The 24,285-nt window shown below is 43.3% G+C and overlaps 1 protein-coding gene across 3 annotated transcripts in view; it reads left to right on the top strand.

Moving 5' to 3' along the window:
* Window positions 1–10,735: 10,735 nt before the first annotated feature.
* MAP3K3 (mitogen-activated protein kinase kinase kinase 3) overlaps window positions 10,736–24,285 on the top strand; it is a 43,067-nt gene continuing 29,517 nt past the window's right edge. Inside the window, exons 1-4 of one of the 3 annotated variants that reach the window (XM_035568033.2) lie at window positions 10,736–11,011; window positions 18,281–18,402; window positions 18,766–18,855; window positions 21,967–22,007. In XM_035568033.2, coding sequence (XP_035423926.1) covers window positions 11,008–11,011; window positions 18,281–18,402; window positions 18,766–18,855; window positions 21,967–22,007 — 257 coding nt within the window. In that variant the 5' untranslated portion in view covers window positions 10,736–11,007. The remainder of the gene's footprint in view (window positions 11,012–18,280; window positions 18,403–18,765; window positions 18,856–21,966; window positions 22,008–24,285) is intronic. The other 2 variants (XM_050715413.1, XR_007709131.1) reach the window with 2 other exon arrangements.

Raw genomic sequence — 24,285 nt, 5'->3', positions numbered from 1 at the left:
AACGTTAGTACTTCAGAAGTCCCCTCTGTGCTTTGAAGTCTCATTCTTAAATAGATGGCATGAGTAAAGGATGAATGTGCCTGTTGCTTAGCTTAAGAACAGATCTTTTGCAACTGTCGAATTGTGCTTTAAAAAAGACATAAGCTAATTTAGTTGAAAATAAAGTCACCGAAAGACTCCATTGGCTATACTAAATCACAAATACAGCCTGCTTCTCTAGGAATAGAATCTCTATTTGTACTGGGATGATGAAAAGAGCACGCGTGAAGGGGCTAATAGTCAAATAACCAGGTAGCTTTTGCTAGTGTTAGAGTACAATTCTGTTGTGAACCTGGAGCGTCAGCCCTTCCATTCATAAAACCGATGGAAGTTTGTTTGTGGTATTGGATTCTCATTCCAAACTCTTCAAAGGCAAGTGAAGGAATTTTGTGGACTCCAGTGGATTCTAAATAAAACTCATATCCTGTTTGTTTAGCCAGTTGGGCTACCTTCTAGGTCTATAACACGTTGCTTTGGGCATAATCTGTTGTCATTCTTCGTATGAAATTACATTCAAAATCACCAGAGGCTGTTCTGGAACAGGGAAATGCTACTTAAAATAGCTTTTTTTCAAAGAAGTCGCTTGAAAGGTTAATGACTGAAAAGACATGAAAATCCTCATGGGTGAGATGTTCTGTAGTGCAAATGGCACTTCCATCTAGAGAGGAAGTGAGAGACTTCGGTGCCCTTTTGCCAGCACCTGCTGACACAGTGGCAGCAAGCTATCTACTTGCTGGTTCAAGTTTATTTGCAAGATAAAATAAAACCCTGAGACTTGCTACTGTACCCTGTGAATCAGAAGATAGGGTTTATCGCATTTTACTGGCTTAACATTCAATTATGTTGGGTATGAAACCCCCATAAGCATTATTTTTTTTTTCTAAGTTCATGGATATAAATACTTCAGCATTTGATCTTGATTATTTTGTGCTTGCTGGAGGGTGCAGAGCAACTGCTTTCAAATGCCTGGTATCCCTTGAGTATGCAGTAACATTAAGGGAGAAGTCTGAGCATCAGTGAGGTTAGAAAAGCAGAAAATCGCAGCCTATTTTGGTACAGGCAAGGCCTTGATTCTGGTACAGAAATGTCATTTTTCTCTGGCTTCGGTAGTTGTGTAGCACTCAGTTGATTAATTCCAGATATTATGCTATTGTCTGGTTGTTATGTTCCGTTTAAACCAAGCTTTCCACAGATTTCTACTATTATGTGGGCAACCGGTTGCTAGTATATGGGCTTTCAACCAGGAGATTTCAATTGTGTAATACCTCGTTAGTGAGGGGAAAACATCCAGAATACAAGTTGGATGTTGAATTAGTGTGTAGTATGCTAACCCTTAATTGTCTAAATGAAACGGCCTATGGTAGGTTGCGTATACTGGACTTGTGCTTCTGTGTGCAGGGATTTAAAAGGCAAGGATGTGAGTGCTTTGACAATCTATTTAGAAAGGAAACGGTGGTTTCAAAGAGCGATAGGACAGGAGACTGATAATACAGGTTGTTCCGTATGGAACCTTGAAATGTACTTAAAAGGGGGAGGCACTGCCTCTCATAAGTCAAAGTTAATGATCCTTTCAAAACTTAGCTGTAATTACTCTCCTGAATGTTCTGGATAATAGTAAAAGGATCTATTTTTGCCTGGTGTCACACTGAGAAAGCTGCATCAGGCTCGACTGTAGATCATTGCCTACCAGGGACTAGGTGAGGGGAGAAGTCCAATATACCGGAATTCACAGATGCTCTTGTGCTTGTTTTAAATGTAAATTAAGAAAGCTGAGTGTCTGTTTTGTTCTCTTGCAGATGGCACTTTAACAAGTATATTTTTGGTAAGATTAGGAGGAGAGTCATCTTTTCCTCAGCCTTTTTATGGTAGGTGTTTGTGTTTTTTATGAAATGTTAAATACAACAGTCACTGAAATCCTCAACTGGCTATGGCTGTCAGTATCTAGTGGACCCCTCATCTGTTTCTACTAAACACCAAAACCATGAGCACTTGACAATACTGTTTATGTTAAACTGAAGCTCTGCATTCAGAGAATGACACAACCTTGCAAGGTCACCCCAAGTAATTTAGCGCAGCTTGTCACCCAGAGAGTCCCTTTTGCTTTATTTAGGAACTTGGCGGTGTTTGGCAATCTCTCTTCTACTGTTTGACGGCAGTAGTGGCAGGTTGGTGGTGTACAGATCTAGCTGGATTCTTTGGGTAACGTTTTTGTGATAGAAAAATTGCTGCTGCTGTCTGTAAATTCACGCAGCCTAAATTCTGGAGCTTGTCAGTTCCTCGTGTTTAATGGTGTTTTGTCTCTTTCAGAACATCCTCAAAAGGATGAATGGCAGCAGGGGTAAGCTATTGGCTCAATGGATTGCAGAGTTACAGTTCCATCAAAATCCTGAAATGGTTAGTCTTCCCATTGCAGGTTAGCAAAATGGCCCTCCCACCTCACATCCATACGGTTATCTTACCAGTTAATACAGGTTATCTCTGCACATTTATTGCTTTCTACTGTCAGACCAATATTCCAGAGCAGGCCTGTATTTATTGTGCAGTGGACATTAAAAACAAGGTGTCCAAAACCTGTTCTGGAATGGGCAAGGTACTGTCAACTGTGTCCCTGTTTCTCTTGATCTTTGCGGAGAATCCGGGGATTTATTTGTATGTGGCACTTAACGAGCACTTTCTCATGCTTACTTAGAGAGGCAGCTGTATTTCACCCTACTTACCTGGGAAGAGTCGGAAATGTTTTATTGTTGAGGATATTGAGAGGAATTCAGCATGCCCCGACTCTTCTTTTAGGAAGAGATTTCCAGAACTGTTGGTCAGCAGCATTCACCAGCACTAAAAAGCAGTAATTAAAAATGCAGCTAAACACCGGTTACTGAATGCTCGTCATTTGTGGCAGACTCCAGAGACAAAGGCACTTGTGAGACTTGCTCGCTGCTGTCTAATTTCAGAAGATAACTTTATCTGCCATGTATCTCAGTGGCCTTTTGTGCAGCCTTTGATACTCAGCATCAAGCTAGGGTTTTCATACTCATAAAAAAAAAAATCTGTATGACTTTCTGTATGACATCAAATTTACTCCTTTTCAGAAAATCTAACAAAAAGATTATTTCCCGAAAAATATCGCTGCAAAGGGTAGCTGTAAGCCCATATTCCAGCTCTCATTGATAGCCACAAGTCAACATCCCTTGGAGTTTGCTCTCACGATTGTAAAACGTGTGACTCTCAAGTCTCCCCTGTTAGAGACGACAGTCGGTCTGTCGAATCTGAACAAAGGCAGAAATGCGAGAACTAGTGAAAGTCATAGTACAGCTGTGAAGCAATGTGTTGCTTTTCTGACAACCTGGTGAATATGAATTATGAAATCTACTATTTAAAAGGAACCTTTTTTTAAAACTTGGGTTGCTAGCAGTGAAAAATGTAATTTAAATCTGTTGCGCCGAAGCATTTTTGTTACCGATAGTCAGTAGGAGATGTTTACTTTTGTGTGTTTTTTCCCTTCTGCTCTTTCCATTCACAGTCCCGTTGTGGTAATTTCCTGAAGGTGTAATCTTTGTAGCATGATTGTACAAACATTCATATGAAACTCCCGACTTCTTGTTCTCACTAAAATATGTTAAAGCAATAGTAGTTTTACTTCTGTCCTTCTTTTCTCCACCTTCCATATTGAGATTTGCAACTTTGCTACTATACTGTCCTAGAGAATCCTAGTATCCTGCTATTCAACAGACATATGTTGTTGACATGGATAACTGCAGTGTCCCTATACTCCTTTATTTTTATGGAGAAAATGCAAAAGGTTTTGTTACGATGGATTTTAACGCCTGAGTCATGGAACCATACTGTTGAAACTCTGTAAATTTTAAGGCAATTTTCTGAAGTCGCTTGAAAGTGGAATGTTGCATCCTTTTATGCTATTTCCTGCTTCCTATGTAGTTTTATTCAGATTTTTTAACCTTCTTTCTAAGTTTCAGCCTCCTGTGTATTAGGTACAGTATTTTCTGCCTTTCATACTTTGTAATAAAAATGGAACACTTGTAGATTGACTGCAGTTCACTGTGTGGTGAGTTGAAACTGGTCCCTGTGGGACTAGCAGGGAAATATTTAAAATAGGTTTCATGTATCCTGCGTGAAGTTCATTGCTGTGAAAGGGAGGGTGATCGTTTTATCTTCTCTGCTTTACAAAGCTGGTGAGATGTATTAATCTCTTATCCTACTGATAACGAAACTAACTTAATATTTCTAGCTACAATAAGTTACAGGTTGCTCCAAATAATTATATTGTTAGGAAACCAGTCACAAGACAACTTGAACAGAATGGTTAATATTTAAAGTACACCCACATTTACTTTTTTTTTTAAACAAATGTATCACGTGTTGTCTGTGCTCGTGTTTTCTGACTTCCTTGCATAGTACTTCTTCCCTACAGAACAAATAGTAATTATCTGCCTGCATGTTTCTGGTACTTAAGATGAGGGGAAGAGGGATTTTCTAATACAAATAATTGGTCTCTAAGGCTTTTTGAATACAGGCAAATTGAAGACAAAGCAATTAGGCCCTTATTTAGCTACTAAGTCTTATGTATAGGTGACCTCTGTTAAAGGGCATTTTCTTTACAGGCTCTGTCACTGGTGTCATTGTTGCTGGAACTGGGACCTAGAGGGGAATAGGGTGGCAGAACTTGGAAATCTGTTTTTAACCTTAAAACTTGGTGAGCAGGACTGATTTCAGTAAGTATTTAGGTTATCTCTGGTTCAACTAAACTGTTGTCTGAAAACTAGTGTACTTTTGGATTCTTCTCTAATTCTTTGTATACTGGCTTTGAAATGAAAGCTTTTTAAGCTTCATGACCACAGTGGAAAGAGTTGCCTATAAAGATGCACTGTTTAAGCTATATATGGACTTTGTTCCAGTAATCCATATTTGGAAAAGATGCCTTCCTTCTAAGAATTGTCTTTTTACACTAGAAATGTATTTACGTCCTCCTAGATTCTTTTTCCTGGATCTGTGCTTCAGAATTCTCCAAAGAAGGTTTCTCCGCTTCCATTCTAGCGGAAGAAGGCAAGAAATTTAAATTTCTGTATGCCAAATCCCAGCAACTGTTTTCAATATTGAGACATACTGCACCAGCTTCCCACTTGGAGAACGGGCTTTCTTCTTTATAGAGGTAAATAACAATATGTATTCAAATGGCATCAAACTTGCATTTGCTTGAAATCAATTTATGCAGAAATCTTAAGTGACAATCTTCAAATATTTAATGCCAGAATTCAAAGATGCCAAGCACTACCTGTCGTATTTTTAGTAACTTTCAACTGAGAAGAAAATCCCCATCTCTGTAGGGAAGCAACTAAAACAGAAAAGTAACATTCATTGTAAAGCCAAATTATTGTTCTTTTGGTTAACTTTGCTTACAATCTAAATTAAATCTGTCCTTTCCATTTGACATAACTGAGTTTTAAACTTCTCCTTACCCAGTATGGTATTATGGGGAGTGCAACAAAAATAGGATCGGTGGCTATTGGAGGTAGGTCACCTTCCAGCTGAGGGAGCTCAACCTGTCTTCCCATCCCTTCCCTTCATTAAGGACCAGTAGGATGCAGAAATGTGTCGGGTGGGTAGGAGGTGGGGGCTAGCTCAGCAGTAACCCCACAGATCTACCTGTTTCTATAGGCATCCTGTCTCTTTAGTGATGAAGACTAGAAGTCTATAAAATACAGCTGGAAGCAACCAGTTTGTGCCCTAATTAAGTCCTGTGGGAAAGGCTGTGATGACAACTTCTGCAAATTGGACCTACTAGTGCAAAAAGTCAGGAGCTGGTAGATGATGAGAGAAACAGACTGCTTGTCAGTGTAGCAAAACAAGTGCCGTTAAGTCCTGTAGAGGAATATGCGTAGAAAAAGAAACAGCGAGAGGTTCTCTTCCCTTTGTAAATATTAAGAAACAGCTGACATCTGGTGTGGCTGGCTGGCTTGCTTGCTGTGTGACCCTGGGAAAGTCACTTCTTTCATAGCAGCTGTAAGTGAAAAGCACGCAATTCATCGCTGATCAGTAAGTGGCTGGAAAATACTTGAAAGTTAAAGATGTCCAGCAATAACGCGCACTAGTTACAGTAATGCAGTGACTTTAACAAACTTATGCCTTAATCTTGGGCTTTTTTTTTTGGTGCTGCTCCATAAGCGGTCCAGATTGCCAGCTCAGAAGCAAGTAATGATCTGAAAGCATGCAATATTTCTAACATCCTTCCTCCTCTTCCTTTTCTCTTCGGTTCAGCCCACCACAAGCAGGAGAATGGCTCCTATTTTTTTAAACAGACAGCTTCAGAGCCCCCTCTACTGGAGTGCTGACAGCAGTAGGCCAGAGTTTGGCCAGCAGAATAGGACAGGTACCAGCTGTTCTTCTGGGGCTGGGGAATGAATGCTACACTCATGCATTTTGAGGAGATGGTTCACATGGTTGACGTGCTCTGGTGGTGGTGAGGTAAGGTTTGGCCCTTCCATGTTGTGCCACGCTCTCCTGAAGTTGGATTACAATGACAGTTCTCTTAGTTTTCCATCACAAAAACCTGCCTGCAACGTTAAAGCTGAGAACACCAAGAGAGAGTGTTAGCAGAGCCAGAACTGCCTGGAACCAGCGTGATTGCTCTTCTCAGATCTGCAGAAGAGAGTGCAGAACGCTTTCATGCGTTGTCTGAAGATTCATGGAGTTTCTTTTCCACTACCAACCCCCTTCCCCCCAGTTTTTTTTTTCTTTGCACAGCTCCCAGTACAGTGTCTCTGGCTGTGGAGTCTGAGAGGTTGAATAAGGAAGTTTTGGCATGGGACAAGGCTCAGCCTGGAGACTGCTAAGCTCCCCAGGAAGGATGTGTGTACCTAAACAAGAAGGGAAACAGGAAGGAAAGAAGAAATAGTACATCTGATAGCAAGGAGAAGAGGCTCTTTGAGTCAGACAGGTATGCTACAGAAAACGGAAATACTACCAGAATAGAAAATATGATGGCATAGCAATTAAGAGACTGGGAAAAGATGCCAGGAGTTAAATCCCAAAGGCCTACTCCAGACTTCCTGTGTAACTTTTAACAAGTCACTGGCTCTCTGTGCAACGCTCTTTAATCCCTAAAATAGGGATTACATTTCCTTTTCTTGCTTCATGCTGTGTGACGGCATTAAACAATTAGGCCTCTGTAAAGTTCCTTTAAAACAAATGAGCTGACTATAAACACAATAGCTCCTGTAGAGTCTTGGTGAATATCTGTACTGATGATTTTACATAAAACGGCTTCAAACAATCTGAATAGCTTTAAGCTGAAGTATTAAGTATGTTTTATAGTTGTTATTTACAGAAATTCTGCTGCTTTTCTGGAAAGCAGCAGCTTTAAAAGGATGTGGGCAATCAGGGTGGAAAACCACAGAATATCAGTTTGTATCATAGTGTTATTAGTAAAATGAATAACCTGATTCTTTTGTTCAGTATTAGTACATCATTAAGTAGACAGTAAAAGTGGAAAAAAACCTTTTTTTTCCCCTGAAGATATACAAAATAGGGTCATCTGCTAAATTTTCATGGTAGAAACTGTAACTGCAGTCCAGGAAGGGTGTACCAGCTTGTCTAGAAAATAAAATATCAGGTGGGAAGTCTACAATGGGCCAAAAAGGTCTAATGGCACTTGGGTATAAAGAGGGTCATGATAATGTCTCCAAAAAAGAACAGAACTGCAAATCAGCAGACACAACTTGCTGTCTTGCACATCAGGCTTGATAGGTACGTGAAGTAATGAACCATCAAGGACAAATCATTCTATTTTCAGAGGAGGAGGAATAAAAACTTCAGGGAAATCCAGACTTTCTGGGCAATTGGAGATGGAAAGAGCACATTTTACCAGGGTGGCTGTCTCCTACCATCTGCTGGGGGCTCCTCATTCATTGTCAGAATTGATGACTAGCAAGCCTGGTGTCTCTTTGGTTTAAATAAGCCCACTTTCCACACAAAGGACTTGTAATAGGTTTCATGTAACAGGACTTCAACTGAGAATTTCATTCAAAACCATGTAAGAACTGGAAGACAGACAAAAATACCAAAGGGAGAGGTGACATAGTGTTTTGACATCAGAGCTGGCACAGTGGGGAGTTAATACTGAATTTCTCCAGTTCTAGTCCCAGGAGTAATCTCATTAAAACCTTCTTATAATGTCCTTGGCACAAAAAGCAAGCATGATAATTAAATTTGGTGATGAACAAAAGAGGGAGGCTTCAATAATACGAGGGAACTAGAATATCTTAAAGAATTGATGACTTTGAAGAGTGAGAAATAGAAGTGAGATGAAATGTAGCCGTGGAAAGTGCAAAGCTGTGAATTTAGGGGCAAAGAGAAATTTGCAAAGGATGCTAATAGTTTATTACTTGGAAATTAGTGCGGAAAGGAAGTTGGTTTTACTAGTTGATAAAGGATAGCGATGAGCTACTGTGAAGCTGTGAAAATGCATGTAGAAAGTTGGTCTAGCAGCGATGAAGATACTGTCATTGAGAGAGAGGAATCAAATTGGAATGGGGGCAGAAAAGGCTGCCAGGAAGATACTGCAAATACAAAGCTTGTATTATAAGAGTTAGAGTGGCTTACTCATCTATTAAAATGAAGCCTGGAAGGGGATATGATTATCTTCTTGAAGTATTTAGAGAGAAAACACCAGGGAAGAGGAAAAGATTATTTAAATAAAAGGATAATCTTGACATGAAAACAAATGGCTATAAGCTGGGCATGAATATGAGACGGAATATACAGGAAAAGCAATTCAAGAGATACTAAAAAGCCTAAACACTGACAGCATTAGACTTGGTTTTGGGTGGGAACTTCAAGGTGAGATCTGGAGAAGCCATCTAGTCCAACCCCCCTGCTCAACGCAGGCTGACTTCAAAGTGAGATTATTAGCTTTGTGCAGAGCTTCGTGCCCTAGAGAGGCCAGATCTATTGATCTAAGCATTCCTTTACTGATTAATTTGTCTATAGTATGGCATTGCAAGATCTTTTCATTATCCCAAGTACTTTACCAAAAAAAAAAAAAGACATCACAGATACTGTCATCATGCTTTGGGTAAATCCTAAATTCTTCCTGCTGTGTGGGGTCTGGATTCCTGCACTTGCCCACGCTTCTGAGAAACTTTCTTTTCCAGTCTAGTTTTCTTCTTCGTGTGGCTCGTCCAGTTGATGCAACCCCTTTGACATTGCCGTGTTGCTTGTGAGCAAAAACATTTAGAAAACAATGCACTTGCTGCTAGATGGCTGCCAGATTGAAAAGCAGCTGCTGACACCATCTGCACGAGGTGGGTTTCCCAGCAGCAGGGTGGCCAGTGCAGCAACAAGGAAGGAGAGCTGTAGTTGTTCATTAAAATAAAATAATAAAAATAACATAAACACACCCCCCGCTGTCCCTTGTGCAGGAAAAAAAAAAAAAAGCACTGTCAAAATACCATCCCACAGGTGGAATGGAAACAGAAGCAAGGAAAGAGCAGCTGAAGCCTGGACGTCATTTTAAAAGGTATGAGTTGATTTATGAAGTGAGATGAAATTACTGGGTTAAATGGGACAACCGCAGTAGTCCTCCTTCGCCCTAAAACCGCTGCAAATTCCCTGCGTGGTGTGTCTGCTTTGTTTTGGGGTGATCCCTCTCACAGTTTTTTATGTTTAGTGGCACTGAGTTTTTCAGCAAGAATGTGTTCTGCTTCTGGGCCGTCTGTTGGAGGTGGCCTGGCAGACAAGGCTGCTAAAACAGGAGGAGGAAAAAATTGTCATCGAGTGTCTACAGGTGAGCGAATGTAGCAGGTGAGCAGTTCCACTTCCACCACCAAAAACACTTTCTCGTTAAGACAGACCACTAAATGAAAGGGAGGAAATGCTGAGCTTTAAGTCCCCGAGGCTAGAGTGCACTCCCGTGCATTAAATCCACGTGAATTTACTTTCATGTCGAGTAACTTTAATAAATATATGATGACCTAGAAACATTGGGGTTGTGGAGAGTATGAAATGTGCTTTTGCAGGCTTAAAGAATGAGGGAATTAAGCTGTTACGTGCACATTTGTCCCTTATTGCGCTGTGGGGGGGCCGTGGGGTACCTGTGAGGCTCAGGGGACACGGGCAAGGCTTGGTCATGCCACAGCTTTTGGTTAGAGCAGCCCCTGAGTGAGATCTCTTCCCTCAGGTGGCCTCGGTCATGCTGGGGTGGCGAGTGGGGGCATTGTCCAATGCTTTTTTTTCCTTTGAAAACAAACAAAAAAAATCCCGTTTTTGCGGCTTTGAGGCTCTATTCCATTATGGAACTGTGTTCTTTTTCAAGAAAAAGAAGCCCTTTCTTAAAAAAAAAAGTAAAATAAAAAGGATTTTGAAGCAGACACTTAACCTCACTGCCACCCTCCCTGTGTGACGGGAGCGAACCCCCAGGGCCCAACGCGGCCCCCGCGCGGCGGCCCCTAGGACCCAGGGCCGAGCCCACGGCGGCCGGGGGCGGGCCCTGGGCGCCGCCCGTCACCCTGATTGGCAGCCACCAGAGGGCGGGCTCCCCGCTCACCCCCCCCCTGTAGCGGGACGGAGGGGCGGACCCACCAGCATCCCCATCCAGCTTGCGGCGCGCTGATTGGCGGGCCGAGCCGTCGGCTGGCGGGCCGCGCGGCGCTGATTGGCTGCCGCCGGCGGGCCGGCCCCTGTGATTGGCAGGCGGCGGCGGGTGCGCGGCGGCGGCCGAGCCGTTTGTTTTGCTCCCGGCGGCGGCGGCGGCGGGGAACGATCGGCACCGCCCCAACCCCCCCCCTCCCCCTCCCTCCCCCGGTCCCCCCCCTCCCTCCCTCCCCTCCCGGGGCCGCCGGAAGGAGCCCGGCAATGTGGCGGCGGCGGCCCTGAGCCCTCCCCCCTCGGCCCGGCCGCCATGGAGCCGCGGCGGTGACAGCCCCGGAGCGCAGCCCAACGCCGCCGCCGCCCGCCGCCATGGGTGAGAGACGGGGGGCGCGGGGGGGGGGGGGTCCCGTTGTAGTGGGGGCTGGGCCGCGTTACGGGGCTGGGGGTGGAGCCTGAGGGGGAGAAGGGGGGACCGGGGGAGCTTGGGGGGAACCGGGGGGTGTGGGGGGAACCGGCACTTGATGGAGCCGAGGAGGGCGGGGGGGGACCGGGGGCTGTAGGGGGGAACCGGGAGGGGATGGAGCCGGGGGGGCCTGGGGGTGTGGAGGGGACCGGGGGGGGACCCAGGGGTGTAGGGGGGCCGGGGGGACTCGTCCCGGTCCCTGGGTTTTGCTCCGGGGCTGAGGGGCCCTCTGGCGAAGAGCGAGGCCGCCGGGCAGCCCGTGCTTGTGAGGCTATTTGTTTTAATTTTTTTCGTAAAAATTTTGCGTTGGTGTGGCGGAACATGGGCGCGTTGGCGGGTGGTTTGGGTTGAAATTGGCTGGAGGTCAGCACGGGCACCCTGTAGGCCCCCAGGACCCCGTACGGGGCTGCTCTGGGGGTGGCTGCCGGTGGCCTCCAGCTGGGCTGCGACGGGGCCGGTGGGGTGGCCGCGGGGCCAGCCGGTGTCTGTGGGGCTGGCCAGACATCTGTGGGGCCAGCGAGGTGTCCGTGGGGCCAGCCGGCTGTTTGTCCGTCACGTTGGTCACAGGCCTGTCAAGGCACCGCTTCCTCTGGGGAGCTTCCATTGAACGCTTGCTTGCTGTATTTATCTCAGAGAATAGCGCACAGACCTACGTAAAGGAGTTAGGTGAACTCTTTCTAGACTAAAAAGTTGGTCTTGAAAGTTGGCATAACTGAATTTGGATGATTAACGTGTATTTTTTTTGAAGTTATGTCTTCTGTAAAGAACTGGTTACGTTCTTGGGTTTTGCTTTTGTTTGTTTGTTTTGTTGCCTCATTTCCTTTTTAGTTTAAAGAGATGTCTCTTATGTAAGAGAATAAAAAATTTAACTTCTCTAAACCCAAACTTACCCCTACTTATATATCAGCAGGGGAATTATCCCCTCTAAGGTGCTCTAGGCGACCCTGCTTGAGCAGGGAGGTTGGACTGGAGGGTCCCTGGAGGTCCCCTCCATCCTCCCCCATTCTGTGAATTTCTGAGCGGATTCTGTGAATTTCTGTTTTTATCTGCAGCACAGAATTGGGTTGCTTTGTGGGCTGCAGCTTGTTCCTTTCCTCCAGCTAAGTTTGCTGTTCTGAGGCTCACCTGCACTATTTAGTCCCTGTGCATAATCAGGTCTTTTATTTATACTGTAACTTCATAAAGCATTGCAAACCTTGCTCAAAGCCAAAGTAAAGCAAGTTCGCTTCCTTTGTGGCCCTGGACAATCCTAGCTACAGCAGCACTTACCTAAAACAAGCTTGTAACTTGCTTTGATTTTGTAAATACAACAAATGTGCACATCCACAAGTAGGTTTCTGTCTTATAAAGAGAGGCATGGTATTGTTCGGTCCGTATCTTCCCTAAAGGAACCAACCTGATGGTACGCAGGCTTAAAATAGTTGAGAAGGACGGAGCTGGATTTCCACGGAAGCATTTTCCAGCAGCTTTGGGATGCCTGTTTGCAAACAGCTGGGTGCAGAACGACGACAAGCAGTTCATGGAGCGCTCCTCCATAGCGCTGTACGCCTGCACGGAGTAATTATGGTACAGCTGCGAGCAGATTGCTCCTGATAGGAAAGATCTTATCTAAATTAACGCGGCATTCGTTATCAAGTCTTTTAATAAGGCTGGTGGATAACGGGCTGCGTGATTCTCTAGTTTGCTTCCCTCGTGTTTTTCGGAAGCTGGTCTGAGCTAAGGGGAGGGGGTGATGACGAGAGGTTAGTGTCGCAGGTTTTGGGGCTCCGTCGATACGAATGAGGCTCACTGATGGTGGATCTCTGGCACATCACAGAAAGGGCTACAACTGAGGTTTATTTCCAAACGGAAAGCTCCTCAACAGCATTTAAAGTAAATATATGCATAACCAGATCTTTTATTTATGTCGTAACTTCATAAAGCATTGCAAACGTTGCTCAAAGCCAAAGTAAAGCAAGTTCATTTCGTAGATTTACATTTCATAGTAAAGCTGTGGTTACTTGCTGCTCATCCAGAGAAATGCACGTGTACGTGGGACACGGGAGAGCGGCCTTTGGGCCGAGTGGCCTGTGCAAGGCCTAGGATGAAATGCTCATTGCAGGCCCAGCTGCAGTCGAGTCTTTCCCTCGATCTGCTCTTTTTTTCCTGCCTGTGTCACTTCCTTCCCTTGGCTCGCAGCTTGCCCGTAGCCAGCTCCTGGGTTTCGCTGCGGTGACAGCCCCTGCGGCGTCGGGGGGGGGAAGGGAGGGGGCCAAGGCTGCAGGTCAGGGCCGAATCCTGCTGGGGGGCTCTGTCGGTGAGAAGAGGGACCCCAAACACACACCGCATGTGTCAGGTTCATGGACACGCTCTGATTTCTCTCTTAAATTACAAACCAAGTCACTCGTGATTTCCAAAACATTCTGGCGAAAGAGCATTTTGCTGAGACGGTGTTGCAGAATACCCAGCGCTTCGTTCAGGGCAATGCTGCGAAGGGCTCAGAATTAAAATTTTTCGAAGAAATACTTGAAAGCTCTGAAAACACGCTTGAATTTCTCTCCCTAACTTGTGATACTTACTCATTGCCCCTGCATCTGCTGATGGTTTGTGCGAGCAATCGGCTTTGCTGTTGTTGGGGGGAGATAACAAACAACCCCTTGTTTGTTCGCTTTTCTTCTTTTTTCTTAAGCAGCTGCAGCATCATGCCTTCTATTATCACACTATATAAAACAGCATCTTGGTTTATAGGGCTTTACAGACTTCCTGTTTTTACCAGCGTGCAGATACTTTTACTCTGTTTGAACTTCGTGATTATTTTTTTTTTGCAAAACTCTATTTTCTGCCATTGCAAACACGCTGACTTGCTCGGACCCGTGTAGTAAGCCGTGTATGAGCTGAAATAAACGCTTTATGCAGAGGAACAGCTTTCTTCATGAGCAGCAGTTCCCCTTTATCGATGTTATAAAAATCCTTGAGTGTAGTTTTTAAAACATGAAAAGCATTTCCTGGACAACATCTTTCCCGCACAAAGCAGAACTGTGTTTCCCAGACCTAGTGGAGACCTAGCAAAACAGGGTCTCTCAGTGAGCTTCAAAAATTGCTTATTTTTCATTTGTAATAACTTTTGCATTGTGTGATTAATGCGATGCTGCTGCACGTACTTCCTTAAAGCCAGCCGATGGAAATCATCTATTTTGATGGAAATAAAGGAGTATTCATCCTCCTCAACGCTAAGTCTATCACAGGGTTGTCCGAAATGGAAACATTTTTTCCATACATTACATTCAAATCAATATTTGGCCTTCGTTTTATGTTAGGAAATGGATTTCTCTTTTTATCTCACCAACATAGGAATGAATTATAGGATATGGTTTGGTACTAGGGTCCTAACCCTAACCCAACCCTAGTTACTAGGGGTCTGACAGCCTGCTGTGAGACTACTAAAATGTATAATCGCATAAGATTCAGATTCACCTGCAGTTGTTCCATCAGCCTGCCGCGTTCCAGCGCGTTCCTTTTTGCCTGGATGGAAGATTTCAGCATTGGAGATGAAGCCCAGGTTACAGTAAGCGTCGCGCAGACCTCGCGGCGCACCACCTAGGGTTTAGCTGCTGCCCGTAGGAGCTTAATATCTTTCTTGTGAATCCACGGGTTGAATTATAATCTATATCAAGAGATGGATAGGTGGTTAAATGCCCGTCCTCTTTGCCCGCTTCCTTGTACAAATAAGAGACGGAAAATGAGCTGGGGCTTTGGCACCCGACACCTCCAGCCCGTGATCCCCTTGTAACTGCTGATCTTGGTTTCTGAGTGACGTGCCGTACTGTTTAGATGCAGTCCCTCGTTCACTGATGGGTTCCTTGATTGATTTGATTCCTTGTCATGAGTGCTCAGTTACGAGCTGTTTTCATAGCTGTTGCGCTTGCCCAAAGGAGCCCTGACTGGCTGCCAAGACAAGCTCTTCTTCCTCCTCCTGGTATCTGGCCAAACCCCAAGTGCACTGTAGTGGAAAACTTGTGTCCCTGCTCCTGGAAAACTTGTGTCCCCGCTCCTCGCGGCGTGCTTTGGGTGGCAGGCGCTCCAGGGACGTGCCAGTCCCTAATTCGTAGCATCTTGCTGTGCAGTTACAGTCTTCGTTGGCCAGGTTACTCAGAGGTTATGCTTAACATCAACCAAGATTAAAGAAGAGGAGAAAACTGGAGACACTCCAGTAAGGTAAAAGGTTAAACATTCGATGTAGAGTTGGAAACAATTTAAAAAAAAAAAAAGCTGTGCTGTCAGCTACCTGGAACTTGAACTTCATTCACGTGTTTTTTCACATTTTCCTCGCACAAGGGTTTACTTAGTGCTGAGATAGGGATAGCAGTTATTTCCTTTGGCTGTGTGCTTCCCAAAAAGCACCCTCTTGCTTTGGTTGGGTTGCTTACGGTTGGGTTACTTATCCCCTGGTTCCTTGAGTGTGCAGATGGAAACTCAAGGAACACTCTCCCTTCTACACTGCCACAATGTAGTTATCGTCTCATCTGGCTTGTCTTGGAAAATTGCGATTTGGTGCATTTTAAATTTTTTAACTTTGTTTGCTGCGCTCTGCTTATTTTGAAGGGTTTTGTTCCAAGTTAACACCTCCTGCAGGTGACCTGGGGAGAGCTCCTTCCCTTCCCCTCTCTTGCCTGGCCGAGGCGCGATGCTTCTGTTCCACTTATAACACGTGATCAGATTTGTCTTAATAATTGATACAACACCTCATTAAAATCCAAATAATCCTTTTCTTGGTGGTGCTGGGAGAGCAGTGGGATGAATGCATGGTCTGAGAGCGGGATGCTAACCCTCCAAAATTGCCCTCAAGCTACCAGAGGAGCTCCGTGTTGCGTTTATCGATTCTTGATGCAATCAAAATCCTAGAAACAATTAATTTGTTTGTCAGTGGTTCCTAGCAAACACCGAAGCTAAGTAACCTTGGTAGGAAATGCCCCCGGTTGTTTGCAGGGTACCTGCTCAGCGCGTCGAAGGACTGCCGAGGTCTACGGCTATTGACCAGGTTTAAATGAACTGGAAAAAGTTTAATGGGGAATATGGTCCAGATTTTGTAGCGGTTAAACGATCGCTCTTGTTTTGGGGGGATGCATAAAGCTGCCTCTCAAGAAAAGAAGGTAAAACGAGAGCTTACATCACCTTACCAGCACGTACTGCAGCCCGGGGTGGAAATATTTCTGCTCTACCATTCGGTCCTGCCAGGGAGGCGAAACAGACCTGGGCAGGAACCAGGGGCTGGAACAGAGATAATGGTAGTGTGGCTTCTGTTCCAGCGGGGACTGGTTTAGATGCTGCCCCCGTACAAGTAGGTGCGTTTTCCTCCTTTTTGCTCCCAAGTGTTGGTGGTATTTGTTCCCTGTGTGCTTTAGAAGCTGGACGCGTCCTGCATTTGTCAGCTTTAAGCAGGGCAAAAATCTGTTGTTCAGGCATTGCTTAATTCTGAAGGCAGTCTCCTGCATAAAACAGAAGCCAGCTTTATGGAGAGACACTCCTGGACAAAAGCGTAACGTGAAACTGAAGAAACGATTGCTCCCAATGAGTCCCCTTCACAGGGAAATGCAGGTGCACACCAGTCCGTCATTTAACCTACAGCTGGTCCCAGGACACCACTTCCCACTGTAAGCCTGCACCCATCCAAATCAGCACCTTGGCTTGTGAGTAAAGGTGTAGCCCTGCTGGATTTATAAAAGAACTTCTCAGTTATTTACACATCACCCTCAGAAACGCTCGGTTCAATTCATGTCAAACCGATGTTTAAGGACCTTGGGGAGCAAGGAGGAACCTGATATCTCCAAACCTGCATACCTGACACGCTTCGTACGAGTGTGGGTGTCGTCTGTGCCTTTGTTGTGTAACAGCACTTTCAGATTTTCCTACTCCCCCAAAAAAACCATAAAGCATAGCTTTGCATCCCGAACTGCTGGTGAAGTCCAACCAGACTCTTAGAAAGGGCAGATTGTCCTTCTGGGCGTGCTTAGAGCTGATCTGATCACTGGTTCACATTTCATGCATCCATTATCCGTCAATATCAGGAAGGATTGAACTGGACGCGTTATTTGCCGAGGAAACAACGCTTTGTCCCCCAAAACACCGAGTCCATATGTGAAACCGCAGCCCAGCAGTGCGGTAGGCAGGAGCGTGCCGGTAACGGGTCATCTCGGTGGTGGCATCTGATGCTGCTTTGTTGCACGGATGGCACAGCACCTAGGAGCAAAGACACTAGCCCAGTCCCATTTTGAACCAAATTTCAATTTTTTTCCCCCTTTTGCAATGCATCGAATAATTTAGGATTTTTATGCTTTCAGAAGCAAAGGATTCTTTTCAGTAGCTGCTAAACACCTTCCTTTGTGCTAGCATCCATCACAGCCCGGCTACTATGCATTTCTCAGTAGAAGAACACCTTAAATTGGTCACATCAGGCGTCTTAGCATCAGAAAAGTTTTAGTCTAGCGTACATAAGAAATATTTCTCTGTGTATTTTTGTTTTTCTGCATTTGCAAGTAAGCCTTGACGAGAATCTGCTGCACTGTGTGCTGGCAGCAGAGAGTTCTTAGTTCTGTTCGGTTTGAATCTGAATAGGTCTTGAAGCTTCATAAGATATTTTGAACTCTCTTCTTTGGGGGAAGAGAGAACGGTTTGGGGAGATACCAGTACAAATGGGTTTGAATTGAGATATTCTAAGATGGCTCACCGTCCAGATTTTCGTTTTCTTTCTGCTGGCTGTGGTTTGCTCCACTGGCAAGCAAGAATTGTAAGGTAACAGGATATAGGATTGGAAGGAAGAGATTCTCACTGGGTTTTCCTTGGCAGGAGCACATCAGTTTGCTCTTCCTAAGTGACCTGTGGTGATCTAGCAAATCTTTCCAAGTCGCGCTGTTTGTTCTGAAGCCATCTTAACAGAACCAGAGGCTGGGGATGTTTGTTCTGAACCTTCCTATGGCCTGATCCTTCTGTGACATTGGGCAAGCGGCTTAAAACTTGTCTATTTACTACTTCGTGATGTTAGGTTGAGTTTGGGCTTTTATGACTCAGTGAAATGTCAGAGTATTTATTTACAAAGATCTCTCAAAGGATTGCGTTTCTATGAGCCAGCAGAAAACACGTGCGGAAGTGTTACAGCTGATGCTCACCCAGGCAACTCACCGCTAAAATCCTTGTCCGTGGCAGATGAACAAGAGGCCTTGAACTCCATCATGAAGGACCTGGTAGCACTCCAGATGAGCCGACGGCACAGGCTGACTGGATTTGATACCATGAAGAACAAAGACACCGCTCACTCCAACAAACAGGTAATAGGCTGGGTAACGGGTACCTGAAATTGCTGCCTGGAGTCAAGAGGGGCACGCTGGGTTGGCAGTGGGTCTGCTGCCTGTCTTCTGTCCTGTGCTTCCGGCCTGGCAGCTGAAGCATCACCGCTGGATTAGCTCCCTCTTCTTGCTCGGGCTGTGTTTTTTTCACTTATTGACCTTCATGGACTAAGGAGGATGCAGTTTGGGTATCTCAGCGCTCCGTCTTCATCCCACGTGTGGTTTTGATGGTATTTGATCTGTGTAGATTAGCTAAAAAGTTTACCAAGTAAACTTTTCTTGTTTTGCAGTCCCTATCGTCTTTTTTTTTTTTAATTACTACTTTTTTTTTTATAATTCTTAAAGAAAAAACACAATGCCAGCAGTCCACCCCTCTTGGGCAGCCCTGCAATAACAAACCAGTGTGCCTCTGCAGTGGAAGAAAAAAAAATTCCGGTAAGAGAGCTTGCTTCCTATTCACCGTTAACAATTACAAATTAGGAGCGTGTTTTTAAATTGCGCGTGGCAGCATTTACAGAATTCACTTAAGCAGGTGCAGGAGGCCAGGAGTGCTTTTCGTTACTAACTCTGTCATATGGCAGTAGCATGCACTTCTCCTTGTAGTGGAAATAATCCTTAAATTCAGAGGGAAGCAGAGAACTGAGAAGCGGTAATGATGAAAAGGAAACGAGTATTTCAATTTCTGATTCAAAAGAAGGTCACTGCAGTTCAAAGTTGCATAAAGCAGTCTGTTGGGTAATGAACTAATGCTGGTCTTCATCTTCACATGATTCAGACTGCATATGAATACAGGGTGAGGATCCTGATGAAAGTGAGTCAAACTGAAGTTGGTTCAAGTACAGTGAAGGGGATTATCTGAAAGGGCTGGCTTTAGTGAAACCGTAATAAATCTTGCCTCTGTGAAAGAGGAAACAGCCATTTACAGGTGTCTGCATGCAGCCAGCATCCTTAGTGGGGAGGATTGGCTGGAGTTACCCATCCTGTGTCACATGAAGAGGGGAATGAAGCTCACCCTTATTTGAGTATGGGGATGTAAAATCCATTCTCCAAATGGAATACTTTTTCCAAGGTAATGAGTGGCAGGGTCAATACTTTAAAATTTCTCTTTTGTGTCGATAGAGACTTTTTTTTTTTTGTAGAGAAAACTATTGCATTGACTTTCTGGCAGAAAGAAAGGACAGAATAATATAGCTCTGGCACTATATGCCACGTATCATTTGAATTAAATACTTCAGTGCAGAATTAACAGTTTCAGTCAAGAACTGTTTGTCCATTACTGTCTTAAAGAATTAAATCAAGTTGCTTGTAATTAGATTGAAGTTAACATGAGAAGTTGCTGATACCAGTAAAATCATTCTTTCCAGTTATATGCTTGTTACAGGCATAAGCTTGCTGGAGCAGGCTTTAAAGTTCATGTTTGTCTCTTCCTTGTGCTTTGTCTGCTCATAATCTACTTGTTCAGCTGGGATCTGGGATTTCCTTGAATGTGCTGGACAAATCCATAGAAGGAGTAGTACAGAACCCTTTCCAAATCATTTTGAAATGTAAATTCAGTGAAGTCTTAAATCACAATCTGTAATCAGTCTTTATGATACCTCATCACAGAGCTGGAACACTAAAGCCCCAAACTTGGATTTGTTTTCTTACTCATCTCTTAGGACAGTTTATGTGAGTCACTTTGAAAAGCAGTTTGTATAGGAGATAAATTTGCTGTACTTTCAAAGGAAACGAGAAGTGCTATAGTTTAACTCTTGTAGGTTCTGCCTGAAACACTAAGATGATTTTGAATTCCTTGAAATGGCCAGTGTCTGATCCTTTTGGAAAAATTATCAGGAGGTAGATGCCGAATTATGTCAGTACCCATGATCACTTTTCCCCCTTTCTCTTTGTTACAAATCAGATGTTTGAAAGGGTACAACAGAGTTGAGAAAGAGGTATTTTAGTTTTTTTCAGGTAACAGCAAGTTGAAGAATGGTTTCTGTAAAGCCCTGAAGATTTTTTTTTTGATCTTACTAGTTAAAATAATGAAACCTAAAATGTCTAAACCTAAAATTCATCTTGAGGTCAGAAATTTAATCTGTACAACTACGGTCACTTAATTTCATCCAAATGGTCCTGTTTAGCTCACTTAGACTGGATTACCTAGAATAGTATAGGAAAATAAAAAATCTAGAGCTTTCCTTCCCAGAAAATCATAATATTAAGGGATCGTTTCTCTATCCATCTGTATCCATCTGTTTCATCAATAGTTGGCTGGTGCACATCCTTTATAGCTTATTATTCCTATTCTGTTTGTTGCATTTTTCTTTTACTGTTCTGTTAAAATGACTTCTCTAAAATTTGCTTTGTTTTGGTGTCTTTCTAGAGTAAATTCCTTTTCTTCCCACATCTAAGAAACTGTCTGTGGTAAAGTTGATGTGTAAACTACCCACCTGCAGCTTATTGTTGCTCTGATTGGGAAGCTCAATTGGGATCAATTATGTACCTACAGTAGTGCTGCAGGAATACTGTGTACTCGCAGTGATTGCATGGGTCCCTTTGAACTGCATTCTTGACCACTAGGCCTGCCAGATATTTCCTCTAGCTAAAGAGCATTTCCTGGCCACATTTTTTTTGAAGTTCCTAGATGTATGATTGCCTATTGTCTAAGGCTTTCACAGATGGCTTAATCTACTCCAATCACATAAATTGTGCAGCAGAAATGATGGAGGCTTATCAGAGCAGATTTTTCCCTTTTATTTTTATCTTTGTGACCTAAATTGGGATTTGAACTTTGATCTCCAGAGTTGAAAGTTCAGCATGTTGACTCTTCCGTGTCATCTAGCATCTTCTGAGTTTACAGGGAAATGCACAGGTTGTGCAGTTAGTGCTATTAACCATCTGCCAGATATGGATGATAACCCTTTGCACTTTCCAAGGTGACATAATAGTTAACGTGTTTTTATTCTCATAATTTGAGTTTCAGGGACTGAGTTTTTGCAAAAGCAGAGACTTTGTCTGTGTCTGAAGAGTGAATAATGTGGTGTGTTCTCTGTTTGTCTCTTTTCTACCATGGAGAAAGACATGCTTTGAGGATTCATAAAGAAAATCAGTTTCAGTTCGCATGAATATGCAGTTGGACACAATTTCAGGCTTCTGCCATGCAGTGTTGAAGATGGACTGATGTTCTTTATAACTAAATACGTCCTCTGTTTAAATGGCAATTAATACATTTAAATAAAATAAAATAAATAATTAATACAAATTACAACTTAGTTTCTACCCCCTTTCCTTCTCTTTCTCCCTTAGCGGTTTCTCCATTGCACATGGTGCTGTGCTCACATGCCATCCTCTTAATTGTCCACAGTTGACTTTCTCCATGGAAGCTCAAGCACTCAGCTTTGTTGTGTTCTGGTTAGCCTTTTGAGGAGTTGGTACCTCCTGCATGCACAGAATTGCCTGCTTTGTGTTTGGGCCTTAAAATCATTATGTGGTCCATTCATTTGCTTTATTCTGTGTATGTCAAAGTTTTCATTGTGAGCTAACCTTTTGTTCTTTTTTATGCAGAATGATGTAAGGATAAAGTTTGAATATAACGGAGAAAGGCGGTAAGTCTGTCTTCGCTACTTCAGTATTTTGCCCAGTAGAATACTTTAGTCAGGTTAAATATCTTGTTGGCTTCACTTTCCTTGATGCTGAGTGAAAAACACAGTAGTGAGAAATGTTGTCATTAAAGGCAGATTATACACAACTTTTTTTTTTTAGAAAATCACTTTCCTCTTATTTATTTCCATAATATCTCTTTGTTAGTGAATTGCAGTAATATTAAGTAAGCTATCCAGCCTGAGTCTTTTTATCTCAGATATGTTTCACTTTTGTTTCATTTAACTAAAACCAAATGAAGCGAATCAAACTAGCTTCATTCTTTTATAGTTTCTCACTTCCTGATGACCTATCACTATTGCTGGCCTGCTGTGACTGAACAACATACACAGCAAGGGAAGATGTTTCATTGGTCTCTGTTTCCTTCTTATTTCCTCTGATACATGGTATTGAGATGCTTTCTTTAAAAAAAAAAATTAACTGAATGAACATTTTTTGTTTACAATATTGTTTCCAGTGAGTAAAATTTAGTCAGGTCTTTCATTCCCTGCTCTTCTGCATACGTGAGTTTTTCTTGCTGAAATAAAATTTCTCACACAAGTAAATTTTACTCATTTTGTAAATCTCATGACTTTGTGTACACAGAAGGTCAATATTGAGGTTTAAGACCACCTTACGCACACTCTTAAAATACTAATGCATCATATAATTCCTTCATTTTTCTTGTCGAAGGAGCTCAGGTGTGATTAGTACACACATTCTCTGTCACAAGTTGATTTTGCACTTCTCATGCTCATTGTTAAAGGGTCACTAACCGCTGCTTTTCAGAGGAAGTTATTGATGTGTTCTTTGGCACTTTTGTCTCCGTGTTTGGTTGTTGCAGGAGGTTATAAAATATACCTTAATTTTGGAGAACCCTACAACCTGCATTGGTTGATTACACACATCGTTGATGTGCCAGTCAAACCCTCACAGAGGTCTCGTAAAAACGCATCTTGTGCTTATGCATTTATCACCAGAAGGGGTTTAGAGAGAAGGGATGTATCTAATTTAGTACATCAAGTTAAACCTTGACTGCTCATTGATAGTGTCTGGATATAAAATAATAAAGCTATCAACACATTGTTAATTATGGCTTAAAACTTTCCCCTGTTGTTCATAGTTCATTTTTCACATCGAGGCCTCAATTTGAGATTATTTTAATGAATGTTCTCCATGATGCTTCGTGTTTGGTCCAGTTTGGACCACAATGCTGGAGCCGGTTATAGCTCAGCATATTGGAGCAGCCAACAGAGTGCAAATGCTGTACCAGTGGGAACTCCTGGAAGATGTAATGGTTGCCTAGAACTTTCAAAAGCTGGTCTCAAAAAGGCCCTAATTTGTCCCCTATTTGAGAGGACCTCTCGATACCGTCATAGCTGTTCAGTGGCCATGTGAATGTACAGGAAGGCGCCAAGCTTGCTTGCAGCCTCTTTGAGAGTCCTCTTGAGCTTCCACTGAGGAAGAAAAGGGATCTTGATGTTATTTATGTTCCAGCTTCCTTTTTCTGAAGAAATCAATTGGATTGTAAGCATGAATTTGTACGCTACTCCTTACAGGTATCCTATAGAAATCCTTTGGTTCCTTCCATTCCAGGCAGTATTTTCAACATGAAGTGGTTCGTGATTTTTACCATCATGATTTGATGGTAAAACACAAATTTAAGAAAACATTTTTATATGTTTGGTAGTACCTCAGTACAAGTTGTGTACAGAGATCCTAACAGCCTGTTACTAGCAAAGGTTACCGACTGGGCTGCTTAAACTCTTCTTCAAGTGTCATCCTTTGTCAAATGTAGGTATTTTTGTTAAAAGAGGAAAACAGTCATTTTTGTTGACAAAGCAAACAGTAAAGAATAACTTAAATTTTTCCTCAAAAATTGAACGGTTACATTCACCTTAGCCCTACATGGTGAATTCTATGACTAAAAAAACGATTTTGGACACTCTGCTCTGTCAGAGACATTGTGGGGACTACAACAGAGCTGCTGTGCAAGGTGTCGCAGCTTGTCGCGATAGCGTGTCATGACAAGGCGCCTCGGAAGCGAACTCCTGTCACCATAGTCCCGTCACCTTCCATGTCTCCTGCCTGAGTGCATTTAGGATGGCACAGAGCTCAGGGGAGAAGGAAGGTTTTCCTGAAGTAACATTAAAATGAAAAGGTTGATTGTGTGTTAGTCTAATTATGCAGTTACGCTTGCCTGAATTCCCCATTCCCAGAGCGGTATGCAGTTACAGACAGCGA

Source organism: Cygnus atratus, chromosome 25 (genome assembly GCF_013377495.2).
Source record: "Cygnus atratus isolate AKBS03 ecotype Queensland, Australia chromosome 25, CAtr_DNAZoo_HiC_assembly, whole genome shotgun sequence".
Classification (NCBI taxonomy): domain Eukaryota; kingdom Metazoa; phylum Chordata; class Aves; order Anseriformes; family Anatidae; genus Cygnus; species Cygnus atratus.
The sequence above is the reverse complement of the archived record's forward strand: the minus strand, read 5'-3'. Positions and strand labels throughout refer to the sequence as shown.